Source organism: Salmo trutta, chromosome 5, assembly GCF_901001165.1.
Source record: "Salmo trutta chromosome 5, fSalTru1.1, whole genome shotgun sequence".
Classification (NCBI taxonomy): Eukaryota; Metazoa; Chordata; class Actinopteri; order Salmoniformes; family Salmonidae; genus Salmo; species Salmo trutta.
In genome coordinates, this window is record NC_042961.1 from 10,706,555 (window position 1) to 10,726,479 (window position 19,925).

Consider the following 19,925-nt stretch of genomic DNA (forward strand, 5'->3'; position numbering starts at 1 on the left):
TGAGTGGTATAAAGACACTAGAAGGCCCAGAGCTGGCATGAGTCCAAGTAGAAATCGGCACGGGACTGATTTATTCATCACGCTTTCTGTCCAACTCCCACCCGCAAGAACTGTTCCTGTTATTTTAGGCGTATGTGACTCAGGTCACTTGTTAAGGATGGGCCCAGCAATTTTACGCCCTACAGGCAATATCAAAATGTACAAAAATAACCTAAGAAATAGGTTAAATGACCAGAAATTCTCACGTGGCCCATTATATTAGAAAACATTTTTGGGGGGTCCGCGCTACAGACAGGCAGTTGTATTGGTCCTCTAATACAGGACTAGTAAAGGCCCAGTGCACTACTTTTGTGAATAAATAGCATTTCCCCCCCCATTAATATACACTTTTATTTTTCAGGGGCTGCTGCAGAAACCTCAGCACCTCTACTTCCCGCAACTTGCTGCCACTCACCATGAAAATCTCTTAATTTAATTGATTAGCAACTTAATTCAACTAGGATGACACTTTCCATCACACAGGATTTTAAGACCACACAAATGATGCAACATTTTCAATGATCATAGCTGAGAACGTTACATAACATGAGAGCAACGTAGGCTAAGTGGTCTCCATGCACTGTGCTATAAAATAGGCCTAACTCTGCATGAACTAGGGATCTTATATCTTATTCATCCCTTACATTTGTGTGTATAAGGTAGTTGTTGTGAATTTGTTAGATTACTTGTTAGATATAACTGCGTTATCGGAACTAGAAGCACAAGCATTTCGCTACACTCGCATTAACATCTGCATGTGACCAATAACATTTGATTTGATCTAATGCCCCGATTATACCACTTACAGCGAACAAAGCCTGAAGATGCATCACATAGATATATAACAAGTCCCTCTGACACATCAAATAGACTTCAACTAGACAATCAAGACCAAAGAATGGTGGGTGGGGCCAGCCCTAAGACAAAAGGATAAAATTACATTTTCTCCATTGCCAAGGAGTGTAAACCCCTCAATATTAGTGTAACACTAAGGAGCTTAGTTCCCATGGACACACAGCCTTTAGTGCTGCACTTGGCTTAGCTTCAAATGCAGAAATCCCAATTAGAGGTTGACCGATTATTGGAGGACCAAACAAAACGATACCAATTAATCGGACAATTAAATTTTTTTTGTTATTTGTAATAATGACAATTACAACAATACTGAATTAACACTTATTTTAACTTAATATAATAGATAAATACTATCAATTTAGCCTCATAAATAATTAAATATGTTCAATTTGGTTTAATAAATAATGCAAAAACAAAGCGTTGGAGAAGAAAGTAAAAGTGCAATATGTGCCATGTAAAAAAGCTAACATTTAAGTTCCTTGCTCAGAACATGAGAACATATGAAAGCTGGTGGTTCCTTTTAACATGAGTCTTCAATATTCCCAGGTAAGAAGTTTTAGGTTGTAGTTATTATAGGAATTATAGGACTATTTCTCTCTATACGATTTATATTTCATATACCTTTGACTATTGGATGTTCTTATAGGCACTTCAGTATTGTCAGTGTAACAGTATAGCTTCCGTCCCTCTCCTCGCTCCTACCTGGGCTCGAACCAGGAACAACACAACAACAGCCACCCTCGAAGCAGCGTTACCCATGCAGAGCAAGGGGAACAACTACTCCAAGTCTCAGAACGAGTGACGTTTGAAACGCTATTAGCGCACACCCGGCTAACTAGCTAGCCATTTCACATCGGTTACACCAGCCTAATCTAGGGAGTTGATAGGCTTGAAGTCATAAACAGCGCAATGCTTGAAGAATTGCGAAGGGCTGCTGGCAAAACGCACGAAAGTGCTGTTTGAATGAATGCTTACGAGCCTGCTGGTGCCTACCACCGCTCAGTCAGACTGCTCTATCATAGACTTAATTATAATATAATAAACACACAGAAATACGAGCCTTAGGTCATTAATATGGTCGAATCCGGAAACTATCATCTCGAAAACAAACGTTTATTTTTTCAGTGAAATACGGAACCGTTCCATATTTTATCTAACGGGTGGCATCCCTAAGTCTAAATATTCCTGTTACATTGCACAACCTTCAATGTTATGTCATAATTACGTAAAATTCTGGCAAATTAGTTCGCAACGAGCCAGGCGGCCCAAACTGTTGCATATACCCTGACTCTGCGTGCAATGAACGCAAGAGAAGTGACACAATTTCACCTGGTTAATATTGCCTGCTAACCTGGATTTCTTTTAGCTAAATATGCAGGTTTAAAAATATATACTTCTGTGTATTGATGTTTATGGTTAGGTACAGTCGTGCAACGATTGTGATTTTTTCGCAAATGCGCTTTTGTTAAATCATCCCCCGTTTGGCGAAGTTGGCTGTCTTTGTTAGGAAGAAATAGTATTCACACAGTTCGCAACGAGCCAGGCGGCCCAAACTGCTGCATATACCCTGACTCTGTTGCAGAGGTGACACATTTGTCCTAGTTAAAAGAAATTCATGTTAGCAGGCAATATTAACTAAATATGCAGGTTTAAAAATATATACTTGTGTATTGATTTTAAGAAAGACATTGATGTTTATGGTTAGGTACACGTTGGAGCAACGGCAGTCCTTTTTCGCGAATGCGCACCGTCTTCCCTGTGGCTCAGTTGGTAGAGCATGGTGTTTGCAACGCCAGCATGGGGTGTGCAATGCCAGGGTTGTGGGTTTGATTCCCACGGGGGGCCAATGTATGCATTCACTACTGTAAGTTGCTCTGGAGAGGAGTGTCTGCTAAATGACTAAAATGTAAAAAAATGTAAATATGCAATGCAGGACAGGCTAGATAAACTAGTAATATCATCAACCAAGTGTAGTTAACTAGTGATTATGATTGATTGATTGTTTTTTATAAGATAAGTTTAATGCTAGCTAGCAACTTATCTTGGCTTCTTACTGAATTCGCATAACAGGCAGGCTTCTTGTGGAGTGCAATGTAAAGCAGGTGGTTAGAGCGTTGGACTAGTTAACCGTAAGGTTGCCTAGTTAAAAAATATTATATAAAAAAATTAAAACAAAAATAAATAGGCAAATTGGTGGCCAAAAATACCGATTACTAATTGTTATGAAAACTTGAAATCGGCCCTAATTAAATCGGCCATTCCGATTAATCAGTCGACCTCTAATCCCAATAGAGCTAGAGCGGCTACAAGGAAGTTATAATCTTGATTCACTCACTGATTTACTACACAGCCATCTACCACCAAGCATGCCGACACAGACACAAAAATAGTGAGTGTACACTAACAGCTTCTACCCCCAAGCCATAAGACTGCTGAACAATTAATCAAACGGCACCCGAACTATTTGCATTGACACCGCCCCCGCCTTTGTTTTTACACTGCTGCTACTCACTGTTTATCTATCCATAGTCACTTTACACCTACCTACATGTAACAACTAACCTGTATCGCCGCACATTGATTTGATACCGGGGGTACCAGTACCGAGTCATACTTTATTTGTCACATGCGCCGAATACAACAAGTGTAGACCTTACCATGAAATGCTTACTTACAAGCCCTTAATCAACAGTGCAGTTCAAGAAGAGTTAAGATAATAATGACCAAATAAACTAAAGTAAAAAATTATAAAAAGTAACACAATAACGAGGCTATATACAGGGGGTACCGGTACCGAGTCAGTGTGCGGGGGTTGAGGTTAGAAGTAATTTGTACATGTAGGTAGGGGTGAAGTGACTATGCATAGATAATAAACAGCGTCATAGCAGCAGTGTACAAAACAAATGGAGGGGAGGTCAATGTAATAGTCCAGTGGCCATTTGATGAATTGTTCAGCAGTCTTATGGCTTGGGGGTAGAAGCTGTTAAGGAGCCTTTTGGTCCTAGACTTGGCGCTCCGGTACCACTTGCCTTGCGGTAGCAGAGAAAATAGTCTATGACTTGGGTGACTGGAATCTGGCAATTTTATGGGCTTTACTCTGACACCGGTCCTGGATTGCAGGAATCTTGGCCCCAGTGATGTACTGGGCTGTACGCACTACCCTCTGTAGCGCCTTGCGTTCAGTTGCCATACCAGGCGGTGATGCAACCGGTCAGGATGATCTCGATGGTGCAGCTGTAGAACTTTTTGAGGATCTGGGGACCCGTGCTAAATCTTTTCAGTCTCCTGAGGGGGAAAGGTTTTGTCGTGCCCTCTTCATGTGTTTGGACCATGATAGATCGTTGGTGATGTGGACACCAAGGAACTTGAAACTCTCGACCCGATCACTACAGCCCCGTTGATGTTAATGGGGGCCTGTTCGTCCCACCTTTTCCTGTAGTCCACAATCATCTCCTTAGTCTTGGTTACATTGAGGGATAGGTTGTTATTCTGGCACCACCCGGCCAGGTCTCTGACCTCCTCCCTATAGGCTGTCTCATCGTTGTCGGTGATCAGGCCTACCACTGTTGTGTCGTCTGTAAACTTAATGATGGTGTTGGAGTCATGCCTGGCCATGCAGTCGTAGGTGAACAGGGAGTACAGGAGGGGACTGAGCATGTACCCCTGTGGAGCTCCAGTGTGTCAACATGGCAGATGTGTTGCTACCTACACTCACCACCTGGGGGAGGCCCGTCAGGAAGTCCAGGATCCAGTTGCAGAGGGAGGTGTTTAGTCCCAGGATCCTTAGCTTAGTGATGAGCTTTGAGGGTACTATGGTGTAGAACGCTGAGCTGTAGTCAATGAATAGCATTCTCACGTAAGTGTTCCTTTTGTCCAGGTGGGAAAGGGCAGTGTGGAGTGCAATAGATTGCACCATCTGTGGATCTGTTTGGGCGGTATGCAAATTGGAGTGGGTCTAGGGTTTCTGGGATAATGGTGTTGATGTGAGCCATTACCAAGCTTTCAAAGCACTTAGCCTTTAGCTCGATGTGGATATTGCCTGTAATCCATGGCTTCTGGTTGGGATATGTACGTACGATCACTGTGGGGACGACGTCGTCAATGCACTTATTGATGAAGCCGATGACTGTGGTGGTATACTCCTCAATGCCATTGGATGAATCCCGGAACATATTCCAGTCGGTGCTAGCAAAACAGTACTGTAGCATAGCATCCGCGTCATCTGACCACTTCCGTATTGAGCGAGTCACTGGTACTTCCTGCTTTAGTTTTTGCTTGCAAACAGGAATCAAGAGGATAGAATTATGGTCAGATTTGCCAAATGGAGGGCGTGGGAGAGTTTTGTATGCATCTCTGTGTTTGGAGAAAGGTGGTATAGAGTTTTTTCCCCCTCTGGTTGCACATGTGACATGCTGGTAAAAATGTGGTAAAACTGATTTAAGTTTGCCTGCATTAAAGTCCCCGGCCACAAGGAGAGCCGCTTCTGGGTGAGCATCTTCTTGTTTGCTTATGGCCTTATAGAATTGGTGGAGTGCGGTCTTAGTGTCTGCATCGGTCTGTGGTGGTAAATAGACGGCTACAAATAATATATCATGTATATAGCCTCATTGTTATTTTATTCTTCCTTTTTTTGGGGTGGGGGGTGGGTTTATTAGGAGCTGGAGTTTTTCCTGGTCTAATAATGTGCTCAGGCAAAACTATGGGCCCTACGTGTGCGCCAATGACTAAAGGAAACGACACAACAAAGCCTACATCATTGATGAGAACCTGATGAAAACCCTATTCTTATAAAATGACAGTGCATGTATGAGGGCTGGTGTAATGGCCCCAGTTCTATGAGTCTCTTACTTCAGAACCTCCTGTATAATCTTCATCTCCTGCTGCTCCAGTTCAGTCATCACGTCTGCTCCATCTGTGAGACACTCAGGCAGGGCACCTATGCACAAAGGAGGGGAGCATTAGAACAAACGGTTTTGAACTGGTGTAGGCTCAGAGGTGCCATTGTGCAAAGTGTGTGTGTGTGGGCACACCTGCATGATGGAGTAGTGTGTAAGCTGGTACAGTAGGCAAGCATTAGGATTGCAAAAAAATCCAGTAACTTTCCCAAATCAGGAGGGAACACGCAAGAAATCCGGAACCCTACAATCAAGACTTCTGGAAAATCTGAATATGTTGGGAAAGTTACCAGATTTGTTCAACCCTAATTAGGAGTTGTGTGACAACAGTGAAAAGGTGTACCGTTTCTCTCTTTAATGACCTGCAGCGCCTGGAGCTGGAGCTCCATGTTCTTCTGCACCATGAGAGACCTGAACATCTGGAAGTCGTCTGTGGCCAGGACGGGCTGGAATACAGTCTGTACAAAAGGTACAGTTAATAATAAGCATGAATACTGTTCTACATCTGCTAACCATCTTGCCAAGTCCAATGAATTATTCATATTTGTACTTGTTTCTTTGGGTTCTCTGCCTCTGGGTTGTGCAACCTTGGCAGTTGGCACTGTAATTGAAACTAGGTCAGCTCTGAATTATCTTCCTCTCTCTGTCTCTGTCCTGAGGCCTACATTATGCGCCTCCTGGTAACTTAAATCACAACCGAGGTCTTTTTCTGGCCCAGGTATGTCCCAGAGTGCACCGCTGGCTCTGAGACTAAGTAACACTCTCCATCAGGAATAGCTCCATCGAGCTGTTCCTGTATCTTACTAACCCGATTTAGGCCTGGCCCACTAATCTGGTCATAGATCAGGTCTACCTGAGCTCCTGTATGTTTAACGGCCTCAGGTTCACAACACCAGCAGATGGAGGAGAAACAGAATGCATCATTGTGTACCTGAACTATTTCCTATTATGTATTTTTATGCAGGGCCATGCATTCTTTGACCATGGAGTTGAACATGATGGGGCATGCTCCTCAGTCCATGACGGGAGGACGCATTTCAAGAAGATCTAGGCTGCAAGTTATCTTGAATGTTTTTTCATGAGAGCACACCCAATCCTATCACATTTCCCCACTCTGACAGTTCATATTCCCTACCATTAGAAGGTAAAGGGTCGGGAAAGGTGTGGATTAGGCTCAATGGTGATAAGTCCTCAGATTCAGACCTCAGGGAAACGCTTCAGCAAGGTAATTAAGTAGTATCACAACCCCGCCCTGGTGGGCGGTGAGCTGTCAAAACAGTCGGCATGGAGACAGCAGGTAACAGCATGAGCAGAACTGAAAGGAGCTTGCCTTCAAGTCATTAATATGTAGCCTACCTTTCTTCAAAGGTAGTTCAATCTCTACCTTCCTTGTTCTTGTTTGCTTGCCATGCAACCGAAGTGGCCTGGTCAAGCATACTGACCACTGTGGCCTGGTCAAGCAGACTGACTACTGCGCTCAGCTTGTTCCACCAGGCTACAAACGAAGGCCCATTTCATAAAATCAGTAAAAACAGGTCTCCAGGACAAGTGAGTATTCTTGCACAAAAAGAAACACTGTAAACATTGTTTGTTTATCTACACACATCAAATGTGCATAACCTAGGCCTACTTGTAGTGCAAGAAGAATAGTTTGGGATTTACCCCAGAAACCTGGTAATTGAGTTTGATTGGATAGGGCCCAAAGTTAAATTGTAACAATATCACAGGGAGTCCCTGTAGAAACCCATCCCATAGTAAGCTACCTCATTGGAGTTGTTAAACTCTGGCACTGTCCACTCCTCCTTCCTCACCTGCACTGTGCAATAATTATTCCAAATGACTTGGTTAGCTTCCAGTTCAGTTCATCCCTGTGAGCAGACCTGAACCTTGTAGCCCTTGGCTTCATCAAAAGGCAACTAGGCCTTTGGGATGTCAAAGAGCTCATCTCTACTGTCATAGACATCAGGTAGCCTACTGTGTATAACATTACATTACTTGATGAGTCATCAAAAATTAACTCCATCACATACAGGAGTCATTACATTGATGGTGCATTAAATGAATTGTCCTGAGATGGAGGCCATTGAATTCTGCCTGGATACAAAATATATCGTTCAGTATGGCCAGAGTCCAAAGAAAGAGACCAATAGCTGGCAAGTTTCCAGCAACCATTAGACGTCATCATCATAATACAAATCCCCTAGATATGTCATCACGGCAGGCATGATGAAGCAAGTGACAGATCAGAGTGGCATCGACATGCTGTTATTTTTAGGGACATCCTTTAATGCTGTATCCAGAGAGAGCTCTTGGCCTGGCCCAAACATAGACCTAGGTATTTTCAGAGCAATGGTTTACATTTTCCTTCCACTGACTTGTGTAAAGCACTGAAGGATATGTAAGAAAAATATCTAGAGGTTCTGTTATCTCAACCCATTTGCATTGTAAAGGTGCACACTCATCCGTCTACATCTACGTAGCTGGCATAATTTGTGGCAGCATATGGGAAAGATGATCGAGCTTACCTGTAAGGTTTTGGACTTGGCTAAAGGAGAGGAGCATGCCTCCAAAAACTGCTGCTCATCGATGCCAACCTCTTGCATGTAGGTTTCTAACAACTTCTCCACCTGGAAATAAATGTAGCTAGTTGCATCACTGTTTTCCAGAGACCAAACATTTGATGTTAAGACAATGACAAACTATTCATGACTAACTCAGCCATTCCACATCTTGATTCAGGTCTAATTCATGGAATTGTAGACCCTTCCAGAATATGTCTAAGATACATGTGTAACGTTAAATCGTCATAATAAGAAACCCAATGCATAATAATGTTGCAGGCCATTCTAAAGACTATAGCTAGCTACTCACCAAATGCTTGTACTGCTGATGGATTTCTGTATAAGTCAATTTATTTTCATCTTCGTCATCAAAAACTGAAAGAAAATGCAAAATTGGTCAACTATGTAAACTTGCATGCATAATATCTGAATTAAACAAGTAGGGTGACACTGCTTATTGACATACATTCCTAATTTACATTTTAGTCATTTAGCAGACGCTCTTACCCAAAGCGACTTACAAGAGCAAATAGGGGCACAGAGAGATGTTTCTCCTAGTCGGCTTGGGGATTTGAACCAGCGACCTTTTGGTTAGTGGCCCAACGCTCTTGACCACTAGGCTACCTGATTTGCAGCAGTGCATTTTTTAATCTGGTATCATCAAACAATAGCAACAAAAATCTTAACTACATTTTTCAAGTGTACCTAGCTAGCTAACAAATTACAATAGTTATAGTAGCCAGCTTCTGTCTTCCATAATATCCGGTGTGCAGTGATCACCTGGCACTGGGAGGTTTGGCTACTCAGGTGATGATTATTTTGGTCAAGCACTGTTGCATGTACTAGTGGCCTAAATAAAGGAACATAACAAGCGCGAGCCAGATCGATTAGCTACCAACTGGGCACACACTGGTTGAATCAACATTGTTTTAATTGTAATTTGTCGACTTATTGTGACGTGGAATCTGCATGGAAAATACATTGGATTTGAAAAAGTCAACCACCAGTACTGTTTTCATCTAAATTCAACCAGGGTTGTAAACGTTGAAATTATGGTAAAACTTAAACTTAAATACATTGACTTAAAGATACAGTCCAGGATCTTAAGCACAACAAATTCATAACATATCATACAAAATTGCAACAATGTAAAATATCATATGGAATGGATAACGTAGTACACATAAAAACAGGGACTCATTTTGACTTGAGAGCACCACTTTCAAAACTACTGTCTGAAATTATACAAAAGTTCTGGAGCATGACTTTAACCTGATGTTGTTACATCAATCTAATTTCAACACAGTACCAGTCAAATAGTAATTACAATAGTGAAGACATCAAAATTCTGAAATAACACGTAGTAACCAAAAAAGTGTTGAACAAATCAAAATATATTTTATATTTGAGATTCTTCAAAGTAGCAACCATTTGCCTTTGACAGCTTTGCACACTCTTGGCATTCTCTCAACCAGCTTCACCTGGAATGCTTTTCAAACAGTCTTGAAGGAGTTCCCCCATATACTGAGCACTTGTTGGCTGCTTTTCCTTCACTCAATTCATCCCAAACCATCTCAATTGGGTTGAGGTCGGGTGATTGTGGAGGCCAGGTCATCTGATGCAGCACGCCATCACTCTCCTTCTTGATCAAATAACCTGGAGGTGTGCTGGGTCATTGTCCTGTTGAAAAACAAATGATAGTCCCACTAAGCCCAAACCAGATGGGATGGCGTATCACTGCAGAATGCTGTGGTAGCCATGCTGGTTAAGTGTGCCTTGAATTCTAAATAAATCACAGACAGTGTCCCCAGCAAAACACCCCCACACCATCACACCTCCTTCTCCATCCTTCACGGTGGGAACCACACATGCAGAGATCATCCGTTCACCTACTCTGTGTCTCACAAAGACACGGCGGTTGGAACCAAAAATCTAACATTTGGACTCATCAGACCAAAGGACACATTTCCACCGGTCTAATGTCCATTGCTTGTGTTTCTTGGCCCAACCCAGTCTCTTATTATTATTGGTGACCTTTAATAGTGGTTTCTATGCAGCAATTCAACCATGAAGGCCTGATGCACACAGTCTCCTCTGGACAGTTATTGAGATGTGTCTGTTACTTTAACTCTGTGAAGCATTTATTTGGGCTGCAATTTCTGAGGCTGGTAACTCTAATGAACTCATCCTCTGCAGCAGAGCTAACTCTGGGTCTTCCTTCCCTGTGGTGGTCCTCGTGAGAGCCAGTTTCATCATAGCACTTGATGGTTTTTGCGACTGTACTTGAAAAAACGTTCAAAGTTCTTCACATTTTCCAGATTGACGGACCTTCATGTCTTAAAATAATGATGGATTGTCGTTTCTCTTTGCTTATTTGAGCTGTTATTGACATAATATCTGGCTTGCAGTGAAAACACTCCCCCCTCAGAGAGAGAGACAGCTAAATGGGAGCTCTCACATCTTTCAACATGTTTTTTACAAAAGGATAGATTTGGATTTTACGGCAGGTACATATGCATGATGCTACTCTCCACAGCATGGCCTTCGCTCCAGATCAAAACGCCAAACCTACAACCTAATTTTGACCAAAATTAACCAGAGAGATTACTGCTTCCAAGGTTTTTTCCCCCCCAAGCTATACAGAGGGTGCTCTAGCAAACAAACAGCAGAGACCTGAGGACACTATTCCAACCTGGAACTCAGCTCCCAGGCTTGAAAGGACAGACCAGATACAAATTCAACTAGCACTAAGGTGTGAAGTAAAAGGGTTTTTGGCCCAACAAGTGTCAGGAGTCTTTGAAGCGTCCTCTGAAGCCCCCTCCTGCTGTTCAAAGACCATTCACTGGCATTTTCTACAAGAAATCTGCCTTCAGAAATAAAAGCTTCTTCCAAGAGGGTGTGACACACACCTACTCCCATTGCCTGCTGCTTGGATTCCACCTGGCGATCTGTTCACCGTCTGCCCTGGCTTGTCTCCCCCTGTCTGGTACAGGTTCCTCCACCACACTCACCCCTCTCTCCCAAGCTTTCGCTCGCCTCCAGCACACACGCACTGTTGGGGCGAGTGACTCTGAACTTACAATGGCTAGCCCCAAGTCGTTATAGATTTTATTTGTTTCTTGTGCATCTTGCTATTTTTCTCATTGCCTCCTGCATGCTTTGTTGACTACAAACTGTCTTTACCCAACCGTGGGACAGACTGTTTGTTCCCACACTCGGGACTCTGACTCTCTATTGGTTACACGGACTTTTGGCCTCCCATCCTATTCTAACCACCTCTCGCCGGCTTTGTATTCATGTTATCTGATGAAATTGCTGTACAATAAGATCTTGTTGCCATCTGATGCACATTCAGAAGTCATAAATCAGCACTGCAAAGCTCTCCCTGTACTATGCCGTGCCTTGATTGTATTACTGTTGACGATATCTGGAAATGTGCATGTACAGTCGTGGACAAAAGTTTTGAGAATGACACAAATATTAATTTCCACAAAGTTTGCTGCTTCAGTGTCTTTAGATATTTTTGTTAGATGTTACTATGGAATACTGAAGTATAATTACAAGCATTTCATAAGTGTCAAACGCTTTTATTGACAATTACATGAAGTTGATGCAAAGAGTCAATATTTGCAGTGTTGACCCTTCTTTTTCAAGACCTCTGCAATCCGCCCTGGCATGCTGTCAATTCACTTCTGGGCCACATCCTGACTGATGGCAGCCCACTCTTGCATAATCAATGCTTGGAGTTTGTCAGATTTTTTTTTTTTTTTTTGTCCACACGCCTCTTGAGGATTGACCACAAGTTCTCAATGGGATTAATGTCTGGGGAGTTTCCTGGCCATGGACCCAAAATATTGATGTTTTGTTCCCCGAGCCACTTAGTTATCACTTTTGCCTTATGGCAAGGTCATGCTGGAAAAGGCATTGTTCGTTACCAAACTGTTCCTGGATGGTTGGGAGAAGTTGCTCTTAGAGGATGTGTTGGTACCATTCTTTATTCATGGCTGTGTTCTTAGGCAAAACTGTGAGTGAGCCCACTCCCTTGGCTGAGAAGCAACCCCACACAGCTGAATCAACTTTAGGAGATGGTCCTGGCGCTTGCTGGACTTTCTTTGGCACCCTGAAGCCTTCTTCACAACAATTGAACCGCTCTCCTGGAGTTCTTGATGATCCGATAAATGGTTGATTTAGGTGCAATCTTACTCTCAGCAATATTCTTGCCTGTGAAGCCCTTTTTGTGCAAAGCAATGATGACGGCACGTGTTTCCTTGCAGGTAACCATGGAAGAACAATGAATCCAAGCACCACCCTCCTTTTGAAGCTTCCAGTCTGTTATTCGAACTCAATCAGCATGACAGGGCTGAAATGTTTTTTGGGGATTCAGTTTATTTGCATGGCAAATAGGGACTTTGCAATTAATTGCATTTCATCTGATCACTCTTCATAACATTCTGGAGTATATGCAAATTGCCATCATACAAACTGAGGCAGCAGACTTTGTGAAAATGTATATTTGTGTCATTCTCACAACTTTTGGCCACGACTGTACACCCTGGCCCAGCTACTGTTGCTAGCCCCAATTCTGACTTGTGCTCTGATATCTGCTTCACTGATTTCTGCTCTCGTAAAAGCCTGGGTTTTCTGCTCGTTAACAGTAGAAGTTTATTACCCAAAATGGATCAATTGAAAGTGTGGGTTCACAGCTCCAATCCAGATGTGTTGGTCATTACTGAGACGTGGTTAAGGAACATTGTTTTGAATACTGATGTTAACCTTTATGGTTATAACCTTTTTTGGCAAGACAAATCTTCCAAAGGTGGGGGAGTGGCAATCTTTACCAAGTATCACCTTCAGTGCCCAAGTCTGTCCCCAAACAATTTGATTTGCTGGATTTAAGTATTAAACTTTCAAATAGCTCTTTGTTGACTGTTGCTGGGTGCTATCATCCTTCATCAGCACCGGCCTGTACCCTACCTGCCCTAAGCTATCCCCTGGCCCCTTACACTAAGTTAGGAATTGTCCTGCAAGGTCACCTAAACTGGGACATGCTTAAACCACCTGACCAAGTCCTAAAGCAATGAGACTCCCTAAATATTTCTCAGATTATCACCAATCCCACAAGGTATGACTCCAAACACCCAGAAAAGGCCACTCTCCTTGATGTTATCCTCACAAATAATCCTGATAGGTATCAGTCTGGTGTTTTCTGTAATGACCTTAGTGATCACTGTTTTACAGCCTGTGTTCGTAATGGCTGCTCAGTGAAACGACCTGTCCTGATTTCTCATAGAAGCTTGCTAAAAAACTTGAATGAGCAAGCCTTCCTTCATAAACTGGCCTCTGTAAAATGGGATAGAATCAGCTTGGTCCCCTCTGTCAAAGACGCTTGGACCTTCTTTTTTGATATTTTCAGTGGTATTGTTAACAAACGCCCCCATGAAGAAAATGAGAATGAAAAAGAGGTTCAGCCCCTGGTTCGACCGTGATCTTGCAGAATTACTCCACCTCAAGAATTGCATTTGGCGCAAGGCTCGGCACACACATACTTAGGCTGACTGGCTATCGTTCAGGCAAATGAGAAATAAGAGCACTCAGGCTATCCGGAAGGCCAAAGTTAGTTACTTTAAGGAGCAGTTCTCTCTCTGTGGGTCTAACCCCAAGAAGTTCTGGAGAACAGTCAAAGACCTGGAGAATAAACCTCCTCCTCACAGCTACCCATGTTCCTTGATGTTGATGATGTGGTTGTTAGTGACAAGAAGCACATGGCTGAGCTCTTTAAATCACTACTTCATTAGTAGTTTGCAGTGACACATCCATAACCTGAGTGGAAACCAGATTGCATACCAGAGAGAATACTATGGACATCAAGAATGCCAGTCAGTTGATTATTGACAAGTTTTTCCAACACTTTTGATAAACAGGGCAAAATAGAAATAGGCCTGTAACAGTAGGATCAGCTTGATCTCCTCTTAAGTAAAGGATGAACTGTGGCTGCCTTCCAAGCAATGGGAACCTCCCCAGAAAGGAGAGACAGGCTTTGCTATGATAGGGGCAGCAACCTTAAAGAAGAAATGGTTTAGACCCTCTGACCCAGATGTTTTTTTTGGGGTCAAGTTTAAGGATCTCCTTTAGCACCTCGGACTCAGTGACTGGCTGCAGGAAGAAACTTTGTAGCGGGGCAGGGGAAAAAGAGGGAGAAGCATCGGGGATAGTCGCATTAGAAGGGATGGAAGATGAGGAAATGTTGGATGGGCAAGGAGGCATGGCTGAGTCAAATAGGAATCCTAACTTGGCAAGTCAGTTAAGAACACATTCTTATTTTCAATGACGGCCTAGGAACGGTGGGTTAACTGCCTTGTTCAGGGGCAGAACGACAGATTTTTACCTTGTCAGCTCGGGGATTCGATCTTGCAACCTTCCGGTTACTAGTCCAACGCTCTAACCACCTGCCTTACATTGCACTCCACGAGGAGCCTGCGTGGCAGGCTGACTACCTGTTACGCGAGTGCAGCAAGAAGCCGAGGTAAGTTGCTAGCTAGCATTAAACTTACCTTATAAAAAACAATCAACCTTAACATATTCACTAGTTAACTACACATGGTTGACGATATTACTAGTTTATCTAGCATGTCCTGCGTTGCATATAATCGATGCGGTGCCTGTTAATTTCTCATCGAATCACAGCCTACTTCTCCAAACGGGTGATGATTTAACAAGTGCATTCGCAAAAAAAGCACTGTCGTTGCACCAATGTGTACCTAACCATAAACATCAATGCCTTTCTTTAAAATCAATACACAAGTATATATTTTTAAACCTGCATATTTAGTTAATATTGCCTGCTAACATGACTTTCTTATAACTAGGGAAATTGTGTCACTTCTCTTGCGTTCCATGCAAGCAGTCAGGGTATATGCAGCAGTTTGGGCCGCCTGGCTCATTGCGAACTGTGTGAACACCATTTATTCCTAACAAAGACCGTAATTCATTTGCCAGAATTGTACATAATTATGACATAACATTGAAGGTTGTACAATGTAACAGCAATATTTAGACTTAGGGATGCCATCCGTTAGATAAAATACGGAACGGTTCCGTATTTCACTGAAAGTATAAACGTTTTGTTTTCGAAATGATCGTTTCCGGATTTGACCATATTAATGACCTAAGGCTCGTATTTCTGTGTGTTATTATGTTATAATTAAGTCTATGATTTGATAATTGATAGAGCAGTCTGACTGAGCGGTTGTAGGCAGCAGCAGGCTTGTAAGCATTCATTCAAACAGCACTTTCGTGCGTTTGCCAGCAGCTCTTCGTTGTGCTTCAAGCATTGAGCTGTTTATGACTTCAAGCCTATCAACTCCCAAGATTATGCTGGTGTAACCGATGTGAAATGGCTAGCTAGTTAGCGGGGTGCACGCTAATAGCGTTTCAATCGGTGACGGCACTCGCTCTGAGACCTTGAAGTAGTTGTTCCCCTTGCTCTGCAAGGGCCGCGGCATTTGTGGAGCAATGGATAACGATGCTTCGAGGGTGGCTGTTTTCGATGACATGCTATCAACCTAAATAAAAAGGTATATTGAACTAAAATGTGAAGCCACAGTCCAACGACTTCTGCCTGAACAATAGGATGTCCACCCACTCTGCCCAGAGTAAAAACGCGCTTTGGTGCTGTAATTTCACATCCTCATTATGTGGTGGGCCGTAGCAAGCCATCTCTTTTAGTTATTGAGGTGATTGATCTCTGTCGAGGGAGGTGCTGGTTTTCACATATTGTGTAGACAGCTGGTGATGTGGGGTAATACACTTCAGTGAGAACAAGTCTACCATACAGATGCCTACCTTTATGTACCCTGCTTAGCTTTGGAAACAAGTTGTGTTCATTTCAACGGAGCTACACGATATATACAAAAGTATGTGGCCACCTCTTCAAATTAGTGGATTCAGCCACACCTGTTGCTGACAGGTGTATAACATCGCGCACACAGCCATGCGATCTCCAAAGACAAACATTGGCCTTACTGAAGAGCTAAGTGACTTTCAACGTGGCATTGTCATAGGATGCCAACAAGTCAGTTCGTCAAATTTCTGCCCTGCTAGAACTGCCCTGGTCAACTGTAAGTGCTGTTATTGTGAAGTGGAAACATCTAGGAGCAACATGGCTCAGCCGCGAAGTGGTAGGCCACACATGCTCACAGAACGGGATCGGAGAGTGCTGAAGCGCGTAACGCGTAAAATCGTCTGTCCTCAGATGCAACACTCACTACCGAGTTCCAAACTGCCTCTGGAAGCAACGTCAGCACAAGAACTGTTCGTCAGGAGCTTCATGAAATGGGTTTCCATGGCCAAGCAGCCGAAAACAAGTCTAAGATCACCATGCGCAATGCCAAGAGTCGGCTGGATTGGTGTAAAGATCGCTCCCATTGGACTCTGGAGCAGTGGAAATGCGTTCTCTGGAGTGATGAATCAAACTTCACCATCTGGCAGTCCAACGGACGAATCTGGGTTTGGCGGATGCCAGGGAAACGCTACCTGCCCCAATGCATAGTGCCAAGTGTAAAGTTTGGTGGAGGAGGAGAAATGGTCTCGGGCTGTTTTTCATGGTTCCAGCTAGGCCCATTAGTTCCAGTGAAGGGAAATCTTAACGCTACAGCATACAATGACATTCTAGTTGATTATGAGCTTCCAACGTTGTGGAAGGCCCTTTCCTGTTTCAGCACGACAATGCCCCCCCCATGCACAAAGCAAGGTCGATACAGAAATGGTTTGTCGAGATCGGTGTGGTAGAACTTGACTGGCCTGCCCAAAGCCCTGATCTCAACTCCATCGAACACATTTGGGTTGAATTGGAACGCCAACTGCGAGTCAGGCCTAATCACCCAATGTTAGTGCCCGACCTCACTAATGCTCGTGGCTGAATGGAAGCAAGTCCCCGCAGCAATGTTCCAACAATTAGTGGAAAGCTTTCCCAGAATAGTGGAGTCTGTTATAGCAGAAAAGGGGGGACCAACTTCATATTAATGCCCATGATTTTGGAATGAGATGTTTGACGAGCAGGTCTCCACATACTTTTGACCATATAGTGTAGCTAACGCAGAGTAGATTCTCCATAGGACGTTGAGAATTAGTACATTGTGGGTAGTTTAAGATATCTGAAAATAAGTTAATAAATATGTGAAAAGGCTAAAACATAACTATGTTTGTAGTTATAAGTAACCGATCGTGACTACAACTAAGTTACTAAGTCTTTGACCACACTGTGTTGTTACTTTGAGTAAAAACTAGGGATGCACGATATATCGTGGAAAATATCGGAATCGGCCGATGTCTAGTTTAATGCCCGATGTGCAAAACCGATGTCAAAGCTCATGTACCTTCATTATATAGGTATGCACATGACGTAATGACGCCATGTAAAATGTTGCGCTATACGTGCAACACAGCATTCCTAAACTAGCCCACAATGTCTGCTGTGTGGATTGAGCAGTCAAGTAGTTATTTATTTATTTATTTTTTACTTTTATTTAACTAGGCAAGTCAGTTGTGAGCAAATCATTATTTACAATGACGGCCTAGGAACAGTGGGTTAACTGCCTTGTTCATGGGGCAGAATGACAGATTTTTACCTTGTCAGCTCGGGGATTCGGTCTAGCAACCTTTCAGTTACTGGCCCACTAGGCTACCTGCCGCCCCCAAACAACCGTTCTCTGTCGTGGGTGATGTTGGCTTTCGCTGAATGGTCGAGCACCGGTTAACACTACCAAGTGCGCTATTTTTCCGATGTTGCCCTACCGGAGTTACACAGTAATAGCCTCACTACAATTAGCTTCACAACATATATACTATGGAACGCCTTTTGGGTCTATGCGTGTCAAAAATGATACAGTATCACTGTCAAAGCTGTACAAAAAAGTCAGCAAACAAGCAAACACCGGCCACGAACGATGTGTTTACAATACCACGTCGGTAATAAAGCATCATTTGTTCGACCGCAACATCTGGGGTAGCTAGCTTTAGCTTGGTACCTAGCTAGCACCAATACAACCAGCTTGAAAGCAATGACCAGTAGAAACTGCAGTCATTTTCATTATTCTTAGCAATGATTTAGGAATCCTTGTAAGTAGGTATTAGCAAGGTTGCCACTTGTTGTTCACCTTTTGAAATTGAATTTCAGCTCATGAAAATAAACAGCTAGCTAGCTACTTAACCCTGTTGCCCAAAGATAACGTTATAAGCAGCCAGCTAGCTTCATCTGGCTAGTGAGGCTCGACCGGACCGGGTTATTTGTTGTGAAGCTAGCCACAATAAGAATTAGGCACAATAGTGGAATTTGCGGTTTGCCTTCAAAATAAAATATGTAATTGGCAGTGATGCAAATGAATACAAATAGTATAATTCATTTTATGCAATCATTTTATTTTGAAGGCTAACCGCAAGTCCACTATTGTGGCTAATCCTTATTGTGGCTAGCTTCACATAGATGGGTCCGACCACCATTAATCAAATAAGAACTGTCTTATAAATTAGGGTTATTTTAGATGTTGATACCTAGCTATATAGTTAGCTAGCTAACTATAGCTACTGAAACAGATGTTTTGCTATGTTTTTGGGGAAGAACATTGTTTCCATCCATGAGCTTTTTTTAATGGCCAGCACTGTAGGTGCTCGAGACAACTTTAGCAGCATCATAGGATACATATCGATGAATCTTTGTGACATATGAAATACGAGTGAGTGTAATCAATGTGTAATAACTACGTAAAAAATGTATTAACGCGTTAAATTATTATGTGACATACAGTCATATTCAGGTCCTGTTTGGTCAACAAACTTATTTGACACATCAAATAGTGTTATTTGACACTCAAATAGCCTTACCTCCCTTACCCTACCTCATTTGCACACACTGTATATAGACTTCTTCTATTGTATTATTGACTATATTTGTTTATTCCATGTGTAACTCTGTGTTGTTGTTTGTATCGCACTCCTTTGCTTTATCTTGGCCAGGTCACAGTTGTAAATGAGAACTTGTTCTCAACTAGCCTACCTGGTTAAATAAAGGTGAAAAAAAATGTTAATAGTATATTTTTTGACACGCAAAGACCCAAACGGCATTCCATCGAAATCCTGGTAGAGAACGAAACGACTGAACAACGAAACAGCACAGCAAGTAAGTGAAAGAAATAGGTTTTGATTATGTTTTACTGGTAACGGGGACATACGTAAACGGCAACAAAATAACTTTTTGATCAGTCTGGTGTGTGTAACCTTTATTTAACTAGGCAAGTCAGTTAAGAACAAATTCTTATTTACAATGACGGCCTACACCGGCCAAACCCGGACAACACTGGGCCAATTGTGCACCGCCCTATGGGACTCCCAATCACGGCCGGATGTGATACAGCCTGGATTCGAACCAGGGACTGTAGTGAATCCTCTTGCACTGAGATGCAGTGCCTTAGACCGCTGCGTCCATGTGTGTGTGTGTGTTAACTATTTAACTGTACTAGAATGCTTAAAAGGCCTCTAGGAAAGGAAAATATCGGTATTGGCCAAAAATGTCACATCGGTG

The 19,925-nt window shown here is 42.7% G+C and overlaps 1 protein-coding gene across 1 annotated transcript in view; it reads right to left on the bottom strand.

The window, feature by feature from the left end:
• cfap36 (cilia and flagella associated protein 36) overlaps nucleotides 1–19,925 on the bottom strand; it is a 29,847-nt gene that overhangs the window by 6,079 nt on the left and 3,843 nt on the right. Inside the window, exons 2-5 of the mRNA XM_029752512.1 lie at nucleotides 8,661–8,725; nucleotides 8,315–8,416; nucleotides 6,133–6,247; nucleotides 5,743–5,830 (exon numbers count right to left, since the gene is read on the bottom strand). Coding sequence (XP_029608372.1) covers nucleotides 5,743–5,830; nucleotides 6,133–6,247; nucleotides 8,315–8,416; nucleotides 8,661–8,725 — 370 coding nt within the window. The remainder of the gene's footprint in view (nucleotides 1–5,742; nucleotides 5,831–6,132; nucleotides 6,248–8,314; nucleotides 8,417–8,660; nucleotides 8,726–19,925) is intronic.